Genomic DNA, 22,715 nt, shown 5'->3' on the forward strand with positions numbered 1-22,715 from the left:
AAAAGAGTTGGGGACATACCTCAGTGGTAGAGTGTTTGCCTGGCAGGTGGAAGGCCCTATATTCAGTCCCCAGTACTGGGGGAAAAAATCCAGTTGGAAAGGAAGAAGTAAAACTGCCTTATGTATAGATGATATGACCTGTATAGAAACAATACAAGGAATTACATGAAAGATGTCAGAACTATTGAGTTAGCATAGTCTCAGAATACACGCTCAGTATATAGAAATTAGTATTTCCATATCCTAGGAATGAATAGTCGAATAATGAAACTGAAGTGAAATAATTATATTCAGGAATCACATCAAGAAGAATACTGAGGAATATAGTAAAAGGACTATCATACCTACAACTGAGAGCTTCAAAATAGTGCTGAGAGAAATTAAAGATGACCTTAAATAAACAGAATGCTCATTATTGCTAAAATGTCAGTTGACTGTGCACAGAAACAGGACACATGGATTATTGGATTCTAGTTGGAGGCTTTGAAAGAACAAATTGAAAAAGGATGTTAGTGTAATAGTAACAATGATTAAAATGGAAGATTATAGTATCAGTCAAAAGCATAATGTTTTAGAAGAAAATGAAGAGGTTAAAAAAAAAAAAAAATGAGTTTAATGGTGCTGAATGTTTTAAGTGATTGAAGAACAGTTGGAGTAGGGACTTGAGCAGATAAATGGGAATTCTCATAAGAGAGCAGAATATTGTGATTTTGGAAATGAAATTTTTCAGTGATAAATTATAAAGGATTGGTTAGAGATGCTATGAGAAAGTCCTTTAGTCAAAAGAACCATTAAGGACCGGGGATTTAGCTCAGTGGTTCCAGCGCCTGCCTCGCCAGCGCAAGGTTGATCCCCAGTACCAAAAAAAAAAACCAAAAAACTATTAAAACATAATGATGTACACACTGTCTATGTAGAAAACATTTATTTTCCTGAGCTAACAGCAAGAACAGAGGAGGAGAGGAATATTCTGAGGTATCAATATCTTTAATTGTCCTTGAACTCACTGTGTAGCCCAGGCTAGCCTCAGACTCACAGTGATCCTCCTGCATCAGCCTCCTGAGTGCTGAGATTACAGGCATGCAGTACCACAGCTAGTACAGAGGTTGGTTTTTTAAGATACTGGAAGTACTTTTGTAGAGCACAGCAGTAGAGAACTCCAGCCCCACATAGCATAATCTATGTGTTACCTAAGATGAGAATATTGCCTAGATTCCATTGCTGGCTTCATCTCTCTGTGTCCTTAAGAAATTTACTTAATGTCACTGTCTCAGTTTCACTTCTATAAGATGCGAACAATGCCCGGTACCAAACAAACAAAAAGATGTGAACAAAATTACCTAATTCAAAAAAATTTTACCTAACTCATGAGATTGTTGTAGTGTTTAGATGACTTCATGAAATAAACTGCTGTACAGTATTATAGTACTTGTACATCAAAGTACACAATAAATATTATTGGCTATTAATATTTTTTATCATATTAAGAATAAAGACCCTCTACTTGAGAAAGCTGTCATCCATTTGTTTAGTTAAAGGAGTGTTTGAGGAAGCTAGTAGGATTGTAGGAATTTCTGGTTTTATAGAAGAGTTCCAGAGTCCCAGTAGAATAGTTTTGGAGGGACAGGATGAATGAATGGGATGGCATTTCAGGAAGCAGGCATATTGAGAATAACAGGGATGAGACTAGAGCTACAGATAGCTTAAAAAACTTGTATCCTCACTGTGTAATTGCCACAATGGCACACTATTCACATAGGTACTACACAGAAGCTGCAGTAAAAATCAGGGACTTAGGACATATACGATGTTTAATTCCAGCCATTTGAGGGAGGGAAGATGCTCTGGCTTTATAGAATTATATACAATATATTTAAACAATCTGAAAAGGAGGTCCTGTGGGTATGAGAGGTAATAGAATACTTCTTTTCCTTCCAGTGTCAACAGCTATTGTGAGAACATTTGTGACTAGCAACTGTGAGCAAGTGAGAACAAGCCACATGTATGGTCTCTAATGGAAGTAGGAGGGAAGCACATTTGCCATAGTTCCCATGAGTACCCAGTTGGTATACCTAACCTTCACCCTAATCGCTATTTCTCTATTTCCATCAAAATCATTATCTTAAATTACCATAAATGTGTTTACTTACTGTTTCATTTACTTAAATATGAAGTCAATAAGACCAGTGATTCTCTGTGTTGTTTAATATAGTATTTCCAATGTCTAGACAACTACTATTATTTGTTAAAGATCCTTATTCCTTTCGATCTAGGGCACTTTGAAGATGATGTACATCACTATAATACTTGGATTATTTTGCCTTATAAAAACAGAATGTTGTTAAATGCGTGCTATTTTGTGTAAATTTGCCATTCTGAATTTGTCTTGTGTTATAAAAAGTGAAACCATGATGAGTCATGGACTCGGTTCTCCCCAAATCCCTAATCAGAATCCCACCAGTCTTTTGTTGGATAAATTAATAAGCTGATCCTAAAATTTATACAGAAATGAAAAGCACATAGAATAGCCAAAAAACATTTTTAAAAGAACAAAGTTGAAGGACTGAGGCTTCTTAATTTCAAAATTTACTATATTGGGCTGGAGATGGGGCTTATTACGTAGCACATGCACAGCCCTGGGTTTGATTCCAACCCGGGATCACAAAAAAACAACACTTACTATAAAGCAAACAATAATCAAGACATGTTAGCATGGTAAATATACACACATAAAAAAGAAATACTCCAAAATCATATATAATCATATATATGAAGAACTAATTTTCAACCAAAGGAAAAAGGATAGTGTCTTCAGAAATGATCCTGAGGGGGCCAGGGATTTAGCTCAATGGTTTCACCGCCTGCTGTGCAAGCGCAAGGACCCAAGTTCAATCCCCAGTACCAAAAAAAAAAAAAAATGATCCTGACCCTGATGGCCAGGGATGTAGCTCAGTGGAGCCGCACCTGTCTGGCAAGTGCAAAGTCCAGAGTTCAATCCCCAGTATCACCAAAAATGATCCTGAAATAAATGGAATTAATGGATATTAATGTAAACTCAAAATTACAGACCCAACTGTAAGAACTGAAGGTAAAAAACATCTAGAATATGATGTAGGAAAAATCTTCATGAGCCTTCTGGCAAAAACAATAAAAAATGACAAATTGGACTTCCTTCAAAGTTAAAAACTATTGCTCTTCAAGACACTTTTAAGAAAATGAAAAGATTGAGAGAAAAGATTTCTAAAACATTTTGATAAAAGATTCATAATCCAGAATATATAAAGAACTCTTGCAACTCAATAATAAAGACTAATAACCCAATTTTAAATAGGTGATATGACTAAATGCTACATAAGAGGTACAAATAGCAAATAGGCATATAAGATACTCTATCACTAGGCATTAGGATAATACACATTAAAAGCACAGTGATATATATTACACAGCCACCAGAACAACTGAAATCACTAGTCAGCAGTGATGTAGAGAAACTGGAACCTTTATGCACCAGGCTGATGGGGTTGTAAAATTATACAACCTCTTAAATGTTGGGCAGTTTCTTAAGAAGCTAAATGTCTAGTTACCATTTGAATCAGTAATTCTATCCTAGAAATCTCCCATGAAAAGCACTTCCCACTTTTACAGGAATGTTCATTGCAGCATTATTCTTAGTAGTCTCAAACTAGAATAATACATATGTCCATCAAACTGGGAATCTGATAAAACAGCACATGTCCAGACAGTGGAATTCTCTTCAGCAATAAAATAATGAACTGTTGATAAACACAATATGGATTGAACTGGGATAAACTGAATGAAAGAAGCTAGACCAGGAAAAAATATGTAGTGTATAATTCCATTTATATAAAATTCTAAAAAAGTGCATACTAATCTATAGTGACAGTACATATCAGTGGTTGCCTGGGAAGGAGAATAATGATCACAAATGACATTAAACTGTGGTAGAGGAGAAGGTATTTTCATTTTCTTGATCATAATGATAACTTCACAGATGTACACAAGGGTTAAAACTTAACACATTAGGTGGACATGGTGGCACACACCTGTAATCCCAACACTTGGGAGGCTGAGGCTGGAGGATTGCCACAAGTTTAAGGCCAGCCTAGGCTACATAGTTCAAGGCTAGTTTGAACTACATAGTGAGACTCTGTCTCAAACACACAAAACAAAGAAAAACTTATATACATTCAGTTAACAGTTTGATGTGTATCAGTTATACCTCAGAAATAAAAGGAATTAACTACTAATAGTTGCAACATGAATGAATCTCTCAGAAACATCATTTCCTTGTGAAAGCCAAATAATGAAGACTTCATATTAAATGATTCCATATATATGAAATTCCTAGATAAAGCAAATTTATAGCACCAGTAAGCAGATCCGAGTTCAGGAGTGAGAATAGAGCCTGCATTCAAACAGTACAAGAAAGAAGAGGGGTAGACAGGGAGACAACAGCATTCTAAAAGTGGTGACAGTCGCACAATTGCAAATGTTCATTAAGATGCACTAAACAACTGAAAAAAATTTTAAAGCAAGAGCCAAAAATTTTTTTTTAATTTGGCAGCAATTTTTAAAAAGATGATTTTTTAAAAGATCATTCAGCAACTGTTTGCATTCCTATTACATACTGAGCATTATTGGATGTGATGAACCCAGGATCCCTGCCCCAGGGGGAAAGACAGATGCAATTAAAAATACATACCCATGTCTCATAAAGGGGTCACACCTCAGAAACACCGCACACTATGGTCACTTGGCAGGAAGACAAGCACTTTCGGACATTTGCTCGTAGAAACATATTGGGCCAGTGTCCCTGGAAATTAATTTGACAGTATGTAGGAACCACCTGAATTTATACCCTTTGACTCCCTAATTATAGATATCTATCACAAATAATCGGAAATTTATGTAGGATTGTTCTGTTCATTTAATAGGCATTGACCACTGGTAATTCTAAAATAAAAATTGTGGAGCAGCACAAATGTTTTAATAATGGAATCATTAAAGAAGTCATGGTATCTGTGTGTCACAACACTGTACAGCCATTTAAATGTTCTGCTTGAAAAGTTTTAATTTTATAGAAATAGGACTACAAAACGTGACAGTCTCAGTATTGGAAAGTGTGTGTGTGTGGCCAGGCACCATGGTACATGCCTATGATCCCAGATACTCAGGAGGACTACACGTTTGAAGCCAGCCTGGGCAACTTCTCAAGATCCTTTGTCAAAATGAAAAAGGGGCTAGAGATGTAGCTCAGAATCAGTCCTTGCAGAGCATGGATTCAGTTCCCAGTGGCACACAAAAAAATGTGTATGTATGCACACAAACTAAAAGATGATATCCCAAAACATTAACAGTGACTAACTCTGGGCAGTAAGGTTCCAAGTAATTTGGGGTTTTTATACTGTTCTATAACTTATAAGATTCATATAATGAATGTATATCACTTTAAAAAACAGGAAAAGCTTTTTTTTCCTCCTTCATCTGTTTACATAGGTGATAAACATTCCCTGTAGAACAGTTAGAATATAAAAGTCTTCACCTAAAATCTACTACCCACACCACCTGTAATCCCAGCACTTGGGAGACTGAGGCAGGAGGATCACTGCAAGTTCAAGGCCAGCCTGAACTATATAGTGAGACCCTGTCTAAAAACAAGTCCACCACCCAGAGACAGCCTGATTTATCACTTTGGAAAGTGCTACTTATATACAAATAATCTGTTTTACAAAAATCATATTTATTCATATTACCTTGTGACCTGCTTCAAAAGAAGGAGAAAATGGATAGTAGGTCTAAACACTTATAGAAATATGTTTGAATAAAAACAAGAGAATTTAATGACAGATAACAATGAATGGTTCAAGCAAAAAAAATTTTTCTAATTGAAATAGCTCTATAAGAGGATGTGAGTGTGCATAGAAAGGTGCATAGAGGCAAGGGGTACAGATAGAAGTACAGGTGAAAGGTCATTAGAGAGGACGCAGAGACCAGCTGGAGTGAAATTCGACCAGTGTATATGAGACGCTCTTGCTGGACACCCCTGTTTTCATGTGGTGGGAGATAAGGCCTGTATAGAACACTTGTGGGTGAGGTCTCAAGAGGGAGAGAGAGAGACTTGCAGCAGGCACAGCCTGGGGAACAAGTACTAGAATATCAATAAGGGAAGGAAAGGCCCATTTACAGGCATACAGCTGAATGGTTACAAAGCAAGGCTAGGCCCCACAGCCCAAGGCCACACCACCTAGGGCTTCATCTCATGAGGGTATTACACTTAAGTCAAGGTGAGTATAAATGGCAAATAGAAAATTTCCAGACTCAAATATTGGAAAAGGAGAAAGAATATTGGCACTATAAAAAGAACAGTCTTAGGAGGCAGACAGATCTGGTCTATTCACCAGCTGGGCAGTTACCTGACTCCTGAGGCTCAGTTTCAGAAGATAGCAGCAGCAACTACCTTCCAAGATGGTGTGAGGATCTGGGATAATATATGTAAGACACCTGGCACACAGCTACTCCCTATGTAAGAAGAGATGGATTATATAACATCGTGGGTAACAGCATGAAATTTGGTTTTAGGCAAACCTAAATTCACATCCTTGCTCTGCCACTTAGAAACTATGTCATCTCAGGCCTCTGAACGTCAGAATCCCCTATACAGTGAAGATAACACCTCACCTGTAATCCCAGAACTCAGTAAGACAGAGGCAGGAGGATCACAAGTTTGAGCCTAGCCTGCGAAAACTGAAGAGGTTTAGTGAGAGCCTGTCTCAAAATTTAGAATGTTTTAAAGGGGGTGGGGGTTAGGGGTGTAGCTTAGTGTAGAGGCCCTGAGTTCAAGCCCCGGTACCCATGGTTGAGGGCAGTACCACCTGTCACACAAAGCTGTTTTAAGGATTTAATAAGAATGTACATAATATTAAGCCCTTTGGCATATGTTTTAATGAATAAACAATGGCTGCTTTTTTTTTTTGGTACCTAGGATCAAACTGGACCTTGCACTTGTGAGGCAGGCAGTGGAACCACTGAGCTAAATCCCCAACCCAAAAGTTTGTTTACTCTTGTTTTATGTGGTGGTTTATATCCAGTCATGGTGGGTAATGTTAAGTAACTTTAGACAAGTCATTTCTTTTTCTTTTTTTTTTTTTTTTTGTACCGGAGATCAAACTCAAGACCCTGTGCTTGCCAGGCAGGTGTGGTGCAGTTGAGCTAAATCCCTAGCCAATGGCTGCTTTTTATTACCACTTCTGTGATCTTCACCACAATTACTTAACCTGTCCAAAATAGTTTAACCAGCCATAATAGCATTCCACACCTGTCTTGTTACCTTTATTCCCAGGGCACCATACATGGCACATAGTCCATACATGTAAATATTTGTTGTGTGACCAGCAGGAATTTTACTGAGAATTAGAGATGATGTATAAAATGTGTCCAATGGTAGCTAGCATATTAAGTGCCTCCCTTAAATGGAGCTGTTTATTGTACTAGGTCATGGGCTTCTCAGGGGCAAAGAACTTTTTCTTAGTCTTGTAATCCCATCACCTGGCAGATTATTAGGGAGTAGGAGGTCTTCAGTGTTTACAGACCGGCACAGAAAACAGCAATACTCCAGCAGCCACCCCTGCTACAAAGATACCTGCAGAAGCCCAGATGATGTAGCCTTCCAAAGTCAAACTTAAAATTCACCATCTGCTTTACCTGTCTAGCCACAATCTCAGGTAGCCTTTGTGCTTCCTGTACCTCCTGATTAAAAGCTGGTACTTGTGTGGTGCCTTCAATAAATAACCTAAAAATGATGTCAGATCTCAGTGAGGTACAGGAGGAGCAAGGGACTCCATAGGTGCAAGGCTGCAAACACTGAATTAGCACATCCAACTCAGAGTGATCACAGCAGATAATAGCATTTGTATCAATTCAACCTAAGGAATGAATGGCCATAGGGAAAGCCCAAAAGACAAAGCTGCCGGGGATTAACTCAGTGGTTCCACTGAGTTTGCCCGCCAGGAAAGCGCAAGGTCCCGAGTTTGATCCTGGTACCAAAAAAAAAAAAACAAAGGCTACCAGTTTCTTAAACCCATTCAACTAATATGTCGTATATACAAAGGTAATAATTGATGATACCATTATTTATAATTAACATGCTTATACTGTAGTTTCTAAAATAAGGTTAAAAACTCCATGAAATTAATAAAAGCATGCCAAAGGGTCTTCCATGTTACTGTCTCAAACAGACCAGCAATAATTAGAAACAAGCTGGGCTGGAGATTTAGCTCAGTGGTTCCACTGCCTGCCTCGAAAGCACAAGATCCTGAGTTCGATCCCCGGTGCCAAAAAAAAAAAAAATTAGAAACAAGCTTTTCTGACAGTACTTAATGGCTTCAGATTTTTAGTTGAGATTTTATATTAAACTTTTCTGGCAATTTGACTAATTATTGATCCCTTCAGATCTTTAGTTGAGACTTATTCTGGTATTTCACTAACAGTTTCACATTTGAGTAACCCAGATTAAACACAATTTTCTTTTTTTGGGAATCTATGATTAGTAGAAAAACTTAAGCTTGCTAAAACAAAAACAGAAAATGGAAAGATTAAAAATCACCCTTAGTTCAGTAATGCAGACAGAACCATTCATGCCTTGTTATGTTTGTTTTTGACACTTAATGTTACTAGTGTGTTCAAAAATATGAGTTTTAATGCTTTAGCATGTTCTCTCAAGTAGTAACATCAATTTCCCTATTTTTTGACATTTAGTTTGTAAGAACTGTTTTAATGGCAGCTTTTTCCTTTATTCTAAATATAAACTTACACAAATTACTCGCTGTAAGATTACATTTTCAGCCAGGGATTTAGTTCAGTGGTGCCGCCACCTGCCTTGCAAGCGCAAGGTCCCAAGTTCAATCCCCGGTACAAAAAAAAAAAAAAAGATTACATTTTCATCAGCACTGGAAAATAAGGTACTATAGACAAAGTTGGCTAGCTAGAAACCCACCCAAGCAGTCTTCTAAGGAATAAACAGTAGTCCAAAGCCCTGACTACCATCCGTGAGGTAGGAGAATTCAGCAGAGGAACAGAGACATGGGGGTTTAATGTTTGTGTACTGAAGTATAGGGAGAGAGAAGACAGAACTATTCCAAAGCTGAGTAATAATCTTAAAGAATATTGAGTCATTAATATACAGTGCTCAAAATAGAGCCTTTATATGGACTTGAAGCTGATGATAAGCTTTCTTTTCTTCCAGACTCAAATCAGCCCAATTATATTTCAAAAGATTACTGGTACCTATTCTGTGCCAGGCTTAGCGCTTGGCAATATAAAAAATTGTGGGGGTGAGGCTTTTGAGACAGGGTCTCACTTGGTAGTTCAGGCTGCCCCTGAACTATGTAGGCCAGGCTGGCCTCGAACTCGCAGCGATCCACCTGTCTCAGCCTCCCAAGTCCTGGGATTATAGGCATGCACTACCACATCCGGCTCAGGTAATAAAAAAATTTAGGAAACTCTGTCTCTCCTTCAAGTTCAAAATTAGGATATATTTAGCCCAACATTTTATGCTATCTACATCACCAATAATATCAGCTGATCATTTGTAACCCTGGGAAGCTTCAGGAGATCCTTAGCCATCAAAAGTGAAGTGCAAAAGGGCATGGTGTCCCACACCAATAACCTCAGCACTCAAGGAGGCTGAGGCAGGAGGATTGTGAGTTTGAGGCCAGCCTGGCCTAGATAGCAAGACCCATCTCAGAAAATAAATTTTTTTTCAAAGTGAAGTCAACTTTCTGAGGCAGGAAAGTGAGGGTGGAATATATTAAGAAACTTAGAGTTGGAACAAAAGATATTCTAGACACTGGATGGGATAAGGAAATTCAGTGAACCAAATGTGCAAATTCTAGAAGATTTCATTTAATTCATTTTATGTAAATGGCCAGAATATGTCTTTAAATATATGAAAGTAAAATTCACACACTTCTATTTCTGAGGTATTATAAAAATTTTAAAACTACAAATTAAAGAGCCATTTAACATTTTATTCTGAGCATGTAGCCACCATGTCTTACCTTTCCCAAGACAAGCCCTGAATCAAATATTTATCCCTTTGTCTCTGTAAAAAGTGAGAGACCCAGAAATTGGAATCCAACCAAACTCCCAGACAGCACCTGAAACTGTATACAGTCCTTCATCACACCACATATGTGCCAGTCATTGCTCATTCTAGTTACTATTTCCATTTCAGGAAACCTGCAGAATCACCTTTAATACTTTTGCCAGAAATTGCTCATTTGCTTACTTAGGGAAGCAGGTTTCCAGGTACAATTATATTGCTGACAGAATCACACGACCCACTACTTCCCTTCATGCTTATAATAACTGTGTTAAGGAATGAAACTTGTTTTAGTTTGCTATCCATGATTTCTAGTAGACTGTGAACCCTGTAATTCTGCCTTAATCTTGACCCTTCTGCTTATTCAAAAATGGTTAAACAGAGAACACTTCATAAAAAGTCTTCATTTGAACCCTGAAGTATCGCAGTGACCTATACCCAAACTCAGAAGTGGTCACATAGGAGTCAGATAACATACTTCATGTTCTCCAGAGTTTCTGGAGACAGGATGATTAAGACTCTTGCAGATCTGACTCAAGTGACTTCAAGATGAGTTCACTTAAAGATGAGTTCTGCACCTTCTCCATTTTACTGGACTCTGCTTTTCCCCAACAGCTTGTTTCACTAGAGTGTTAGGACATGTGTGAGTTACTCTAACCCAAGGAAATTAGTGAGTTACAAAATGGACACTTTACAGTCCATTGGGAAAAGACATTTATTGGCTCCTTCATAATTATATAATTAATAAAGGGGGGAAGCTACAACTCAAGAGTGCAGAGGGAAGAATTCCATAAGGATATGGTAAGACTTAAAAGGTTGAAAAGTGATGCAAATATCAAAGAACAAAAATGTCCTAAAGGAAACAAGAAATATGTGCACTCGTTCTAAAGCAAATAAACAGCATCCTGGGAAAAAAAATTTAAAGCTCTTATATCCAGAGTATTTAATAGAGGGAAATATGGTTGGAAAAATTAGCAGGGGAAGAGATCATACAGAGCTTGAGAAGGCTGCTAAAGCAAGAAAGTCATATAATCTCACAGTTTTTCAAAGTTATTCTGCTAGATTAGTGGAGGTTTAACAGTAGAGAAATAAGGAAACCATTACAGACATTTAAATAAAAGAGGGTAACTGAGAAGCAAGAAATCAGGAAAAAAATTTTTTTGGTACTGAGGATCAAATTCAGGACTTTGCGCTTGGTGAGGCAGGCAGCGGAACCACTGAGCTAAATCCCTGGCCCATCAGGAAATATTTTTAAAGTGATATCTCAGATAAAAAGATGAACATGGGGCTGGGGATTTAACTCAGTGGTTCCACTGCCTGCCTCGCAAGCGCAAGGACCCGAGTTCGATCCCCAGTACTAAAAAAAACAAACAAAAAGATGAACATGAGTTACCCAGAAGGAAGAGTAACAAGCCATTGAAAAACACAGTAGCATTAAATCCCAAGACTATAACCCATTCTGTCATGATAAACAGCCTAGTATGGCAATAGCAGAGGGTATGTGGCAAGAGTAAAGGCAAGAAGAGTAGTTGTTAGAAACTACTGTAGTAATCCAAGCAAAAAAGTATGGTGCCCAAACTAAGTGGCAGTAGTAAGGAGGAAGAAGCAGAGCTGTGTCTGTGTGGATATGAGATCAGCTAAATTTGAAGGGCTGGGGGAGGGAAGAGGAGAAGGAGAATAATTTGGGATAACAGGGTTTCTACCTTTGAGGTGTAGATGATGGTGCTTTTGACTGAAATAGGGAGAACCAAGACAGTGTGAAAGGTGAGTTCATGTTAATACATGCTGCCATCAGTGAAGAACACCTAGTAGAAAGCTGGATATATGAGGGGTCCATGTATCAAGTTTAGAAAGATACGATTACAAGTTTAGAAGCCACAGAACAGCAAATGGAAGGTAAAGCTTGGGAAAGACTATAGATTGGCAGGGAAGTACAAAATGACAAGACCATAGTTCATAACCTGGCTCACACTGCTCAATGGCAATTATGTTTCAGGCTGGATACTTCTTTGTAAGTTGCTCAGCAACACCCCTGGACTGTACCTACTAAATGCCAGTAGGACCCTCCAGTTATATCAGTCAAATATGTCACCAGACATTGCCAAATACCTCCTAGGGACAAGATCACCCCCAGTTGAGAAACCACTGAAGAGAAGAGTCTCAAGGGCACTGAAAAAAGGATGGTTACTGGACTCCTTTAAATTCACAAGCACAAAATTGTAATCCTGCCCCCAAAATAGTGTTAGGTGTCACCATCATGCTCCTGTAAGCCCCACTACTTATCCCCCATGAAAAGAGTAGTTAATATATGCCAAGTTTGTGGTAAGGTCGTATCTGCACCTCACTCTGAAGGGCAGGAACTCATTAATTGAAGAAATTGATGTAGTGGGGTGAAGAAACATGCCTAAAATCACATTAAGTGATCAATCCAGATTGGAACCGGACTTCACAGTCTGATTCCAAAGCTTACGCACTTAACCACTATTCCAGGTGGCCCCCATTAGTCTACAAGTGGTTTGAGGAAGGGCTGCTTCATTCTTCTTCACCATTTGTATTGCTAACATCTAGCTCATGCTTAGCAACAGGCATTCAAATATTTACTGAATGAATCTCATTTTAGACTTAACTCTTTAGACCTGCACTAAAGTACTTGCAAACAAAGTCAGACCATATAATGGGTGATGTCTCCCATTCTGACAGTAAATAAGGAATCTCAGGGTCTGAACGGATTGTTAACATTTGTGAATATTGTTTCCCAAAATGAAGACGCTGCCATTTGCAGCCTTATTCTGAGTTACCTTCCTGCTGCCTCTTTATCCATCTCCTTTGAGGCCTCTTGAGATTGGGGAAGGTATGGCAACAAACTACAAATGGAATGGAATATTTTTGCAAAATGACCAAGTTGTAAATAATTTTTTATAATATAAACTGGTATTCTTAAGGCACAATTTTCCAAACATCAGGTAGGCTTTTTTAAAGGTCTGATCTTCTCAGAAATGTTTTAAGAACTGGGTACAGGGCCGGGAATTTAGCTCAGTAGTGCAGCTGCCTGCCTTGAAAGCACAAGGTCCTGAGTTCAAACCCTAGTACCAAAAAAAAAAAAAAAAAAAAAGACCTGGGTGCAGTGCAAGCCTGTAGTGCTAGCTATAGAGGAGGCTGAGGCAGGAGGATCACTTCAGCCCAGAAATTGAAAACCAACATGGGCAACATAGTCTAAAAAAAAGAGGGAGCCAGGTCTAGCTCAGTAGTAAGAGCTTTTGCCTAGTGTATGCAAGGCCCTGAGCTTGATCCCTAGTATTGCCAAAAAGAAAAAAAGTTTAAACCAGGCATGTTAATGCACACCTGTAATCCTAGCACCCAGAAGGCTGAGACAGAAGACCACGAGTTTGAGGCCAGAGTAGGCCAGCCTGAACTACGTGAGACCCTATCTAGAAATGTGAACAGGTAACTCCGACTGGGTTACCCTCTTCAGCATATTTTCTCTCCCACTAGTTGGCCTTGTTAGTTTTAAGAGATTATATGTCTAGAAATTTCTGCTCAACTATTGTGGAAGGTCTCTGCAAAGGGTGATAACAAATTAACTATAATGCTTTAGTAAATGACTGTGTATTTTTTCTGGGCTCAGATACAGCCTCAAAATATTTTATCAGCTCAAGCCATGCATTGGTAGCATGTGGATGGCGATAATCCTACTGCTCTGGAAAGCTGGGCAGAGGATCATAAACTCAGGCCCAGCCTGGACAATATAGCACTGTTTCAGAAAAGCGACAGAGTGGGCATTGCTGGGGATGTGGGTCAATGTAATGGCCCTGGGTTCAATTCCTTGTACCATTAGGGGGTGAAAAAATCCATTCCATTAGGTAGCCATCATTCAAAAGAGATCAAGTATTTTTTCATCTGTCTAAAGCATATTCAAGTGTAGCCTGTAAGACATACAGAGTTCAGGGCTATCAGTAACCTCTACAGGAGTGAACAGAGGGAATTCTTCCCAGAATGAACATCTAGATATGTTGTGGAGTTCTGCAAAGAATGAAGGGAAACCCATGAACTGGCTTTAGTTTGCTCTCCATAAACACTTGCACATCTAAATGTGCTTATTGAAAGCCAGGGAGGAAAGCTATACAGCATTTTGAGAGCTGAGAAAGTTCCCCACTCTGCATGGAAAATCACATCAATGAAAACATTCAAGTAAAACTCATTAATGCTCCTTAACCTAACACCATCCACAATGCTCTCTGCCACTAAGGCCCCTATGAAAGGCTCAATAGTTTATTTTCAACAAATGCTAACATGAACTTGAGCTTTAAGGAACAGGGAAAATGTTTTCTGGTCTAAAGTGTTAGCTCAATTGTTTAATAGTTGCCATTCAAGCAACTAAGGCTTTCACAGGCTACTCTTGTTTCTGGTTTGCCATACTGACTTCTACTCAAATGTTCAAACTTTTAAAAATCACTTACTCTTGTTTCCTTTCAGCTCCTTTGAAGATTATGAGACAGACGAACCTGCTTCTCCCTCTGAATTTGGAAACAAAGGCAATAAAGCAGTAACTTCAAGCCTTTCCGAACAATGTGGAAAGCTTCAGTCAGTGGATGAAGAGTAGCTGCCAAGGTCAACACGAAAGGAAGACATGTATTTTAAATATTTTTTCTTGTGAAGAGATGCTCTAGTTTGCATACTGCTTTTTAAAGGCTTTGATTTCTCCAAGTGTGTATCTGCGATAGGAACTTTTAAATGTTTTTAAGCAGTGGGTCTGGATGAACACTCAACTTGGGAGACTTCAGTTTGCCTCAAATTTTTGCAGACCTTTTCCTTCAAAGTGTCTATAACAATGTACTTTACAGAAGTCTGCACGTCAGCACTCAAGGCCCCTGAATGTACCAAGGATCCCTTGGGGACAATGCCAAGCAGTTCATCCTCTGCACAGAAGCAGAAGTTGCCTCAGTGCTGGCCAGCATCCCTGAGGTCCTCGGGGCTCCTATGGAGCCTGGAAGAAACGTTCACTTGCAGAAAACTTGAGTCAGAAAATTCTGGAACTTGAAAATATAGTCAAGGCCACCAGAATTGACTTATCCCTAGTATTAAAAGCACTGCCAAAACATCTCAGAGACTTTCTTTAATTATGTGTACTGGAGTTCAAAGATCTTGAACTTAACCTGGTTTAATATAACTTCACAATGACCTGCCAAACTGCTAGTCACTTTACAACCTCAGGTATTATAACCACTGGGCCTTCCAATTTCACTGACAAGCTCTAGCAACTTCCCTATTCTTACTGTGGATCTTACATAAACTCACAAGAAAAACTTCTTAAATGAAGACAAGTACAGAAATTTGACTCATACTTGAAAAAAGTCTTATCTAACACTCATAGAAAACTAATGAATCATTTAATACTCTCCAAATTATGACTCCCTATCTTTATAGAAGGCCTAATGACATAAAAATAGTAATATACTATTAAGAAAAAAATCTTCCTACAGTCTTTTCTTCATTATCAATCTAAACATTATTCCTTACTTCATATTCAAAAACTATTACTGCAGATATTTCATCCACCTCAATGTTTGTCAGAGAAATGGAAAAAAATCGTGATGGCACCCATAAAAGCTGTTACTTACTACAGCACTATATATGTTCATTTCAGAATTCTTTCAAGAGTCCAGTGTGCACTGTGGGGGGTGGAGTAGAGGTGAGAGAAACTACTAAAAAGGATGGACATTTCTGATACAAGTAAAAGAAACCCCTCAAAGCAATTTTCTAGTGTGTATCAGAGTCATCAACTTTTCCCCTAGGTTTCTTTGTTAATTGACAAGTCTTGAAAGTGTCAGAATAGCTTCACTTTCCACTCCACCTTGGTTCCCTTGCTGGTGTATAGGCCAGCACCTAAATAACCAAATACTGGTCAATAGTAGGCAAAAAGTGAAAAGAATTAAGGAAATATACAAAAGAGCTAGCAATCCCAGCCATCCTGCCAGATTCCTGTTACTGTACCTTCATGATTAAGCACACTTATAAATTTATATGATACATGAAATTTAGCACCAATCCCATTGGGCCTTTACCAGGGAAAGTAACTTTAAAACTTTTCAGATAAAAATACAAATGGTTACACTTTAAGAAACCTGATATAGTTTAAAAGTTTTATTATCCATAATTTTCTGAGGCTCACCAGAGTAAAAATAAAATGGTTTTACAATGTATTTTTATTACTATTTGGCTTTTCCTTGTTTTTTCTTTAACAAGGTCCTCTTTGACTTTGATTGGTATGTGGCTTTAAAATTATAAAAATGAAGCTATCAATACCATCCCATTTGGCTATTTTAGGCTACCCAAATTATCTTATTTTTAACAAATGTAAGCATGTGGTTTACTGTTCTTTTTTCTTAGAGCTGAATACAAGGAATGTGAATTATGAGGAACTAGGATAGTATGTTTGACTTTTTGATAAGATAATGCTCAATAATGCTAAATATAAGAGTTACTGCCAAACTGGAAATTTCAAATTAATGTAACATCCCAGATTCCTTGATAAAGGATAAGAGTTATCATGATCTTAATGTTATTCAATGAAAAACGAGTCTCACAGATTGCGAAGGTAAATGAACTAATAAAACTCTGTATTTGCCCTGAATCTTACCTGTCACTGTGTATTGTTGACATTGTTTACATAGAACTTTTAAGGGTCAACAAGTAAGTCATTGCTCAGCTTCTGGAAATGTTATCTGTTTGAGTGGGAAAGGCTACATGACTTAAAACTTCATTTTCCTTTTTTAAGTAACTAAACAGAAGTTGTCAAATATGAATCACGTTCACTAAGACAATCACACCACATATCTGAAGGAATAACAGTGAAGAAACTTGAGTTTCAAAGAAAGTAACTTTTTGAATCCCTGGAAACTCTATGACAGGGAGGAGGACAAGGGTTGGTGAGGGGCTCACAGGGACCAAAGTGGACACTGACCTTACCTATGTTTCATTTTAAAAGAATGTTATCTTTGCATGTTAATTGGGTTGATAAGATTTAGGGTTTTTTTAAGGAGCAAAAGTATAAATTACCAAAGTATTAGATCCAGACAACAGACTATGAACTTAGTATTTCCTAAATTATGTAATGTGCTATCTATGATACAGGAAAAAATTTTATTTGTCTGTTATAAAACTTGTCAACAAGATTGCCATGGAATTGTTTCAAGAAAACAACACAATGAAATAAAAAAGCACTCTTAAATGTATACTCCATGAGGCTAACAAAAAAGATAATTGTCAGCACTGAAACTATAACCTAAAGGAAAAGATGACTTGATTGTTTATATTAGTAACAGTCAAGACACTGAAGATGTTGATATTAAATGGTGTTCTTGTTTCAGCAGTTTCATATACCGATGAAGTAAATCTAGTTACTTCAGTAATTCCCTAAGTCAGCATTCCTAAATAATTCATGGTGTTTAAAATAAATACATACATACATACAAACAAAGGCACTGAAATTACTTTTCCCCAAATCAATACAGACCATTCAAAGCATGCTATCCCAAACTCCTCAGTATTCTACAACATAGAATTAGAAAACTATCATTTATTGATAGATTTTAAGGTGTAATACAGGTTTTCAAAAATGTGGCAGTGAGAATACCAGCATAAAAAAGAGAAATTTGTGCTAAAAACAACCTGAATTCATCATTGGCAATATTACATAACAATCAAGGTCCTCACATACTAATAATGATTTTCACTTTGTCTATATTGCCAACCTCCCATGCATCAAAAAACACAAAACCAAGATTATCAAACTTGGGAAGCAATAAAGTATTCCATGAATTTTAAGATCATATTAGGAAAGTTTGGGAGATTTGCAAAATATATCGTAATCATCCATGTGTACAATCTCATTTCTACTCATCTTTGCAGTAATCATTAGTGAATAATGAAAACAGATTTACAAGTTTATATAGCAGGGCATCTGGGTTCAACACAACTGTTACAAGTTTTAGGTAAATACATGTTTATAAGACACTGCTAACACTAAAGGAATTAAATAAAATTCCATAACTTGGAAAGCAAATAAAGACAAGACAACTAAGAAGCATTTTCCACCATTTACTCTTATTATCAAAAATAGTTCAACTCTTCTTGCAAAACAAAAACAAAATAGTACATACTGGACACATACATCACATTTTTCTTCCTATGGCTTTAGCCCACCCCCACCCCACCAAAAGAGACCAAAAAAAAAAAAAAAAAAAAAAAGGCCCAACAACAACAACAAAAACAACTCTACCTGACCACATTCACAGAAAATGACACCAGGGTACACTACAAAACAGGAGGTGTCATCTGCTCTGTGTCCAAAAGTTTCTTCTCCGTGTCTTGTACTAAGTGAGTAACCATCATTGAACATGCTGTGTGCCAAATCAAAACATTTCTTCAATACATCAGATCTCACTAGAGATGGTGAACGTAGTAGAAATTGGAACTTTCCCAGCAGTATTTTTCTTTAAGCACTGTCAAAGCCGCAAATTCTTTTAAATCATAAGTTTATTTCTTTACACCTAGTCAGTCCTTGTTTTACTTGGGCTGTGTTCTTTCAAGCAACTGACTAGATTTCCCTTGAACAGAATGTTTGTCTTCCCCATAAAAACTAAAGGGAAGAAGTACATTGAAACTGAAACAGTTTGTGCTTTACATGCAAAAGAGCATTCTAAAGAAAATCCCCCTAACTTCAAACCCACCTAAATGCACAAGCTTCATAAAAGGCATTTTTATTAGGCCTCAATAAAGAACTCTTCATAATGAATAGCACCCTAAAAAACTAGGAGCATATTCAAAATAAAGTACGTGGCAAATAAACAGAGGAAACCAAAATCAAAGGCCAAAGACAATAAATATGCATAAATCTGGATAAGTTGCGGGGCATTATTCTGAAATTATTTTAAATCCAATTTCTAAATAAAATCTAATTTTAAAAACTGTGTCACATACTAATCTAAATTCAGTTTCTGCCAGATTAAAACTGTTCATTTATCAAATTAGAACATTGTTCAAAGTGAAGGAAGGATTTAGAATTTTTTCCCAGAAATGTGTCAGACTTAAAAAGGGGTCTCAACTCAAAGAGTTTTGTTGCACAGACAACTAAACTTTGCAGTCTGACAGAATTTCAGCTTGTTTTTTAAAGGGCAGATTTCTTAAACATTCTAATGAGGGGCAAATTTTCTTTCATAATACTGCTGATTTAAGAACTGCTACATACACCAGTAGCCAATTTTCATGATCAGAAATGGTACTATGTCAGCACAAAGGATGAGATGGGCACACCAGCTTTTCAAGAGAATGTCAATGTTGCATCTAAAGGCAAAACTGAATCTCCTGAATAAACTAATGGGTACTCTTCCACAAAAAAAATAGCACAATCTTTATGGACTGACTAGATACCATTTCCTTACATTTAATCATAAACTTTGATTATGCACAAAGCATGACCATAAATAATGAGGTTAATGTTTTATTTTCCTTGCCAAAGTTCATTTTGTATAAATCAGTTGCATCAGCATTTGTTCTCAAACTATGAGGTTCTGTAAGAACTAAGGACATACAGTTGTAGGGTTACTCCTCCATTATCTGCAAACTATTTCCCCGACACTAACACATATAACTTAGCAATGAAAACACTTGATACAAGTGATCTATATGCAGGAGCTCCGGCAAGTTAAACCAACAGAACCATAGCTGCCGTAAAACTAGCTATTTCCCTACCAGAGGTAGGCTTAAAGACCCACTGATTTAACAGTCGAATCTCATGTCTATAGCTTCATCCAAACTTTTATCATCATGAGTACTGGCAGCTAAAAACGTCGTTACTGGGGACCCTGTGACATTAATTACACTGGTGCTGGTACTAGCATTACGCACAGCAATGCTAGTCACATTAATGCCCAAAGTGAGCCTGGTCTGCTCCAAGGCCTTTTCCGGCACGGCAAATGCCTCCAGCTTCTTCTCCCCATTGGCCATATAGGAGTTTTGGCAGCCACGACATATACAATCTAAGCAGGCTTTGCGGTTAGAGTAGCAAGGGCAGCGTTGGCCACGGCATGTAAGAACACTTGGATTTTGAGTAGCACGCCCACATTTACACCCTTTCTTTTCCTGGGGCTTTTTGTACACAGTCTTGGTAGGACTTCCTGGCATAAAATGATGACTAGGAATCTTTTCCTTTACTGCTTTGTCTTTTTTTAGAATACCTGGCTTGGTTTTAGAGTGAGATTTCTTGGATCCATGTTCATGAGTCTTTTTCATGCTTTTAGTAGACAAAAGTACGGTTTTGCTGATTTTGGGTGTTGTGCCTCCATTGGGAACAGTTGCTATAGGTTGAAGAGAAATTTTGCTTTCCCGTTTCACTGTCACAGGAGCAGATGCCCCTAATGTTGGGCCTCGGATAATGGTAGAAATTGGAAGTGGCTGAACTTTCTCACTGTCGCTTTCTGATCTGGACCGTTTTCTATTCAATTTTGCTGCTTTCGGAGTTGCTGCTGTACATGATAACCCATGAAGTGCAGGACTGGTGGACATAAAGACATTATGGCTAAGAGACTGGGAAGAAAGCTGCAAAAAAGGCCCATTGGATACAGTGGCTTCCAAGTTCGGCTGCAAATTAGGACAACAAACTTCTGTATTTGAAACAGTTTCTAAGCTGCGGAGTACTTCCTCAACACTCAGTAACAAAGAGTCACCAGGTTTTATATCTTCACTGAAACTGCAGATATCAATGCCCGTGGAGCATAAATCAGTGGCTACTGTGTCACAGACAGGTGGCAGGCTATCAGATAGATCCTCAGTTTTTATGTCAACAGTATTACATACATCAATCGTATTTGAATGTTCAGGTGAAGGAATATTTATACCAAATCTATCTATTGAAAGCCCATTATAAGTAGGCAAACCATTGATAACAGAACTGCCAATAGCAATGCTTAGGGTGCTTTCAGACATTGGAGATAAACTAGCTTGAGGATCAGTTGTGGGTTCGGAGGTTGAAGGTAAAGGGGAATGTGTCAAACACAAAGTAAAGGATGAATCTGAGGGTTTTTCTGTCTCCTCACAAAACAATGATCCATCATTAAGCAAAGCCAAAATATCTGAAGAACAGTCAACTGCTTCTATAATATCCCGTGCAAGTGTAGTCTGTGTTATATATTCACATAGCTTTTTGTAGCAATTCACTAGAATGCTTAACTGCTTGTTTTCCTCAAACTGCTCATAGTCTTTGCACCAGCTACATGAAGGTTTCATCATCATTTTCTTGCCTTTACAAGTTTTGCAGACATAATGTTGGCAGGTGGAGTTGGTGGGTGCAATTGGATCTTGCAGCAAATGACCTAAAGGGAAGAAGGAGGAAAGCAAAGATTTTAGTAAAATAAATTTAGAGTTCATATGCAGGAGTTAAGTAAGATGACATTAATCTATCAAAACTGAAATGGGTTAAATTCATGAGACAACAATTTTACAAGAAATGAAAAAGTACTAACAATTTACACTTCATTTCCACACCATATTCCTCAAATATGCTTTATCTCAAATCAGAATCTTCCTTGATTCTGTATCTTTCCTCCAAACTGTATGTTCTAGCCCACCTTGTCATACCATTCTCTCCAAAGGCTATTAAAGTTAGCCAAGCATGGTGGCACATGCCTATAATCTCTAATACTTTGGGAGGCTGAGGCAGGAGGATCACAAGTTCAAGCCCAGCTTGGGCAACTTAGCAAGACCTTATCTCCAAATCAAAAAAAAAAAAAAAAGGAAGGGGCTAGGAATATAGCTTAGTGCAAAGGCCCTAGGTTCAATCACCCAGTGACACCCCCCAAAAAGCCTATAAAGTTAGAAGTGAGGATCAATTATTGCACCAAAAGCATCAACTAAACTTAAAACCCTTGGGACCTCAATCTACTTCAACACTGTAATCCTACAACATATCAAATAAAACTATCTGATTATTTTATGCTGGACACTGGGGTAAAGATATGAGCAAAAAAATTTTGATTTTTACCCTCATAAAATATAGTTGAGGGCATTAATCAGTAGGAAGCCATCTTCATATCAGAAAACACACAATTTCAACCAGTTTTTATTATATATAGCTAATTTTAAATTTTTTAAAAATCAAAATGTTACAATGGTTTAAAAATTATGAAAAGGAAAAAAGTACTAGTCAACTCAAAATCTACAAAAACGCAAAACACAAAATGGAGAAAGAATTAATAGGAAAGGAAAACAACATAATTTTGGACTTCAATTCTTATGACAATTTAAAATGATCAGTGTCATAAACCACAAGTATACTAAGTGTGGCAATATAGTATAAAAGTGAGTTCTGTCCACTCAACTTGAGACAACTCCCAAACTACAAATGACCTACAAAAGCTAGTAAAAGGAAAGCAACTAGACCTAATCCCCATTTCTACACTAACTGCCCAAAGAAACAACTATTCCTTAATTCCCAATTCAGACAAATGGCTCATAGTTAACCCAAAGCAATCCTTAGAGATACTGGCTACTGCGGTTAAGGTTCAACAAAGCATTCAAGGCATTTAGATTGAAAAGGAAA

At 37.6% G+C, this 22,715-nt stretch overlaps 2 protein-coding genes across 11 annotated transcripts in view; one reads left to right on the forward strand and one right to left on the reverse strand.

The window, feature by feature from the left end:
- Window positions 1-16,751, forward strand: part of Ppp2r3a (protein phosphatase 2 regulatory subunit B''alpha) — a 184,016-nt gene extending 167,265 nt beyond the window's left edge. For 7 of the 9 annotated variants that reach the window (XM_021246462.2, XM_087186182.1, XM_087186179.1 and 4 more), the window contains one exon: window positions 14,594-16,751. In XM_021246462.2, coding sequence (XP_021102121.1) covers window positions 14,594-14,720 — 127 coding nt within the window. In that variant the 3' untranslated portion in view covers window positions 14,721-16,751. The other 2 variants (XM_087186184.1, XM_087186183.1) reach the window with 2 other exon arrangements.
- Msl2 (MSL complex subunit 2) overlaps window positions 16,247-22,715 on the reverse strand; it is a 47,631-nt gene continuing 41,162 nt past the window's right edge. For both annotated transcript variants that reach the window (XM_004834278.4, XM_021246715.2), the window contains exon 2: window positions 16,247-21,489. In XM_004834278.4, the coding sequence (XP_004834335.1) occupies window positions 19,898-21,489 (1,592 nt within the window). In that variant the 3' untranslated portion in view covers window positions 16,247-19,897. The remainder of the gene's footprint in view (window positions 21,490-22,715) is intronic.

Source organism: Heterocephalus glaber, unplaced genomic scaffold (genome assembly GCF_053883595.1).
Source record: "Heterocephalus glaber isolate CG9 unplaced genomic scaffold, H.glaber_assembly_v1.0 deba00001504, whole genome shotgun sequence".
NCBI classification, from domain to species: Eukaryota; Metazoa; Chordata; class Mammalia; order Rodentia; family Bathyergidae; genus Heterocephalus; species Heterocephalus glaber.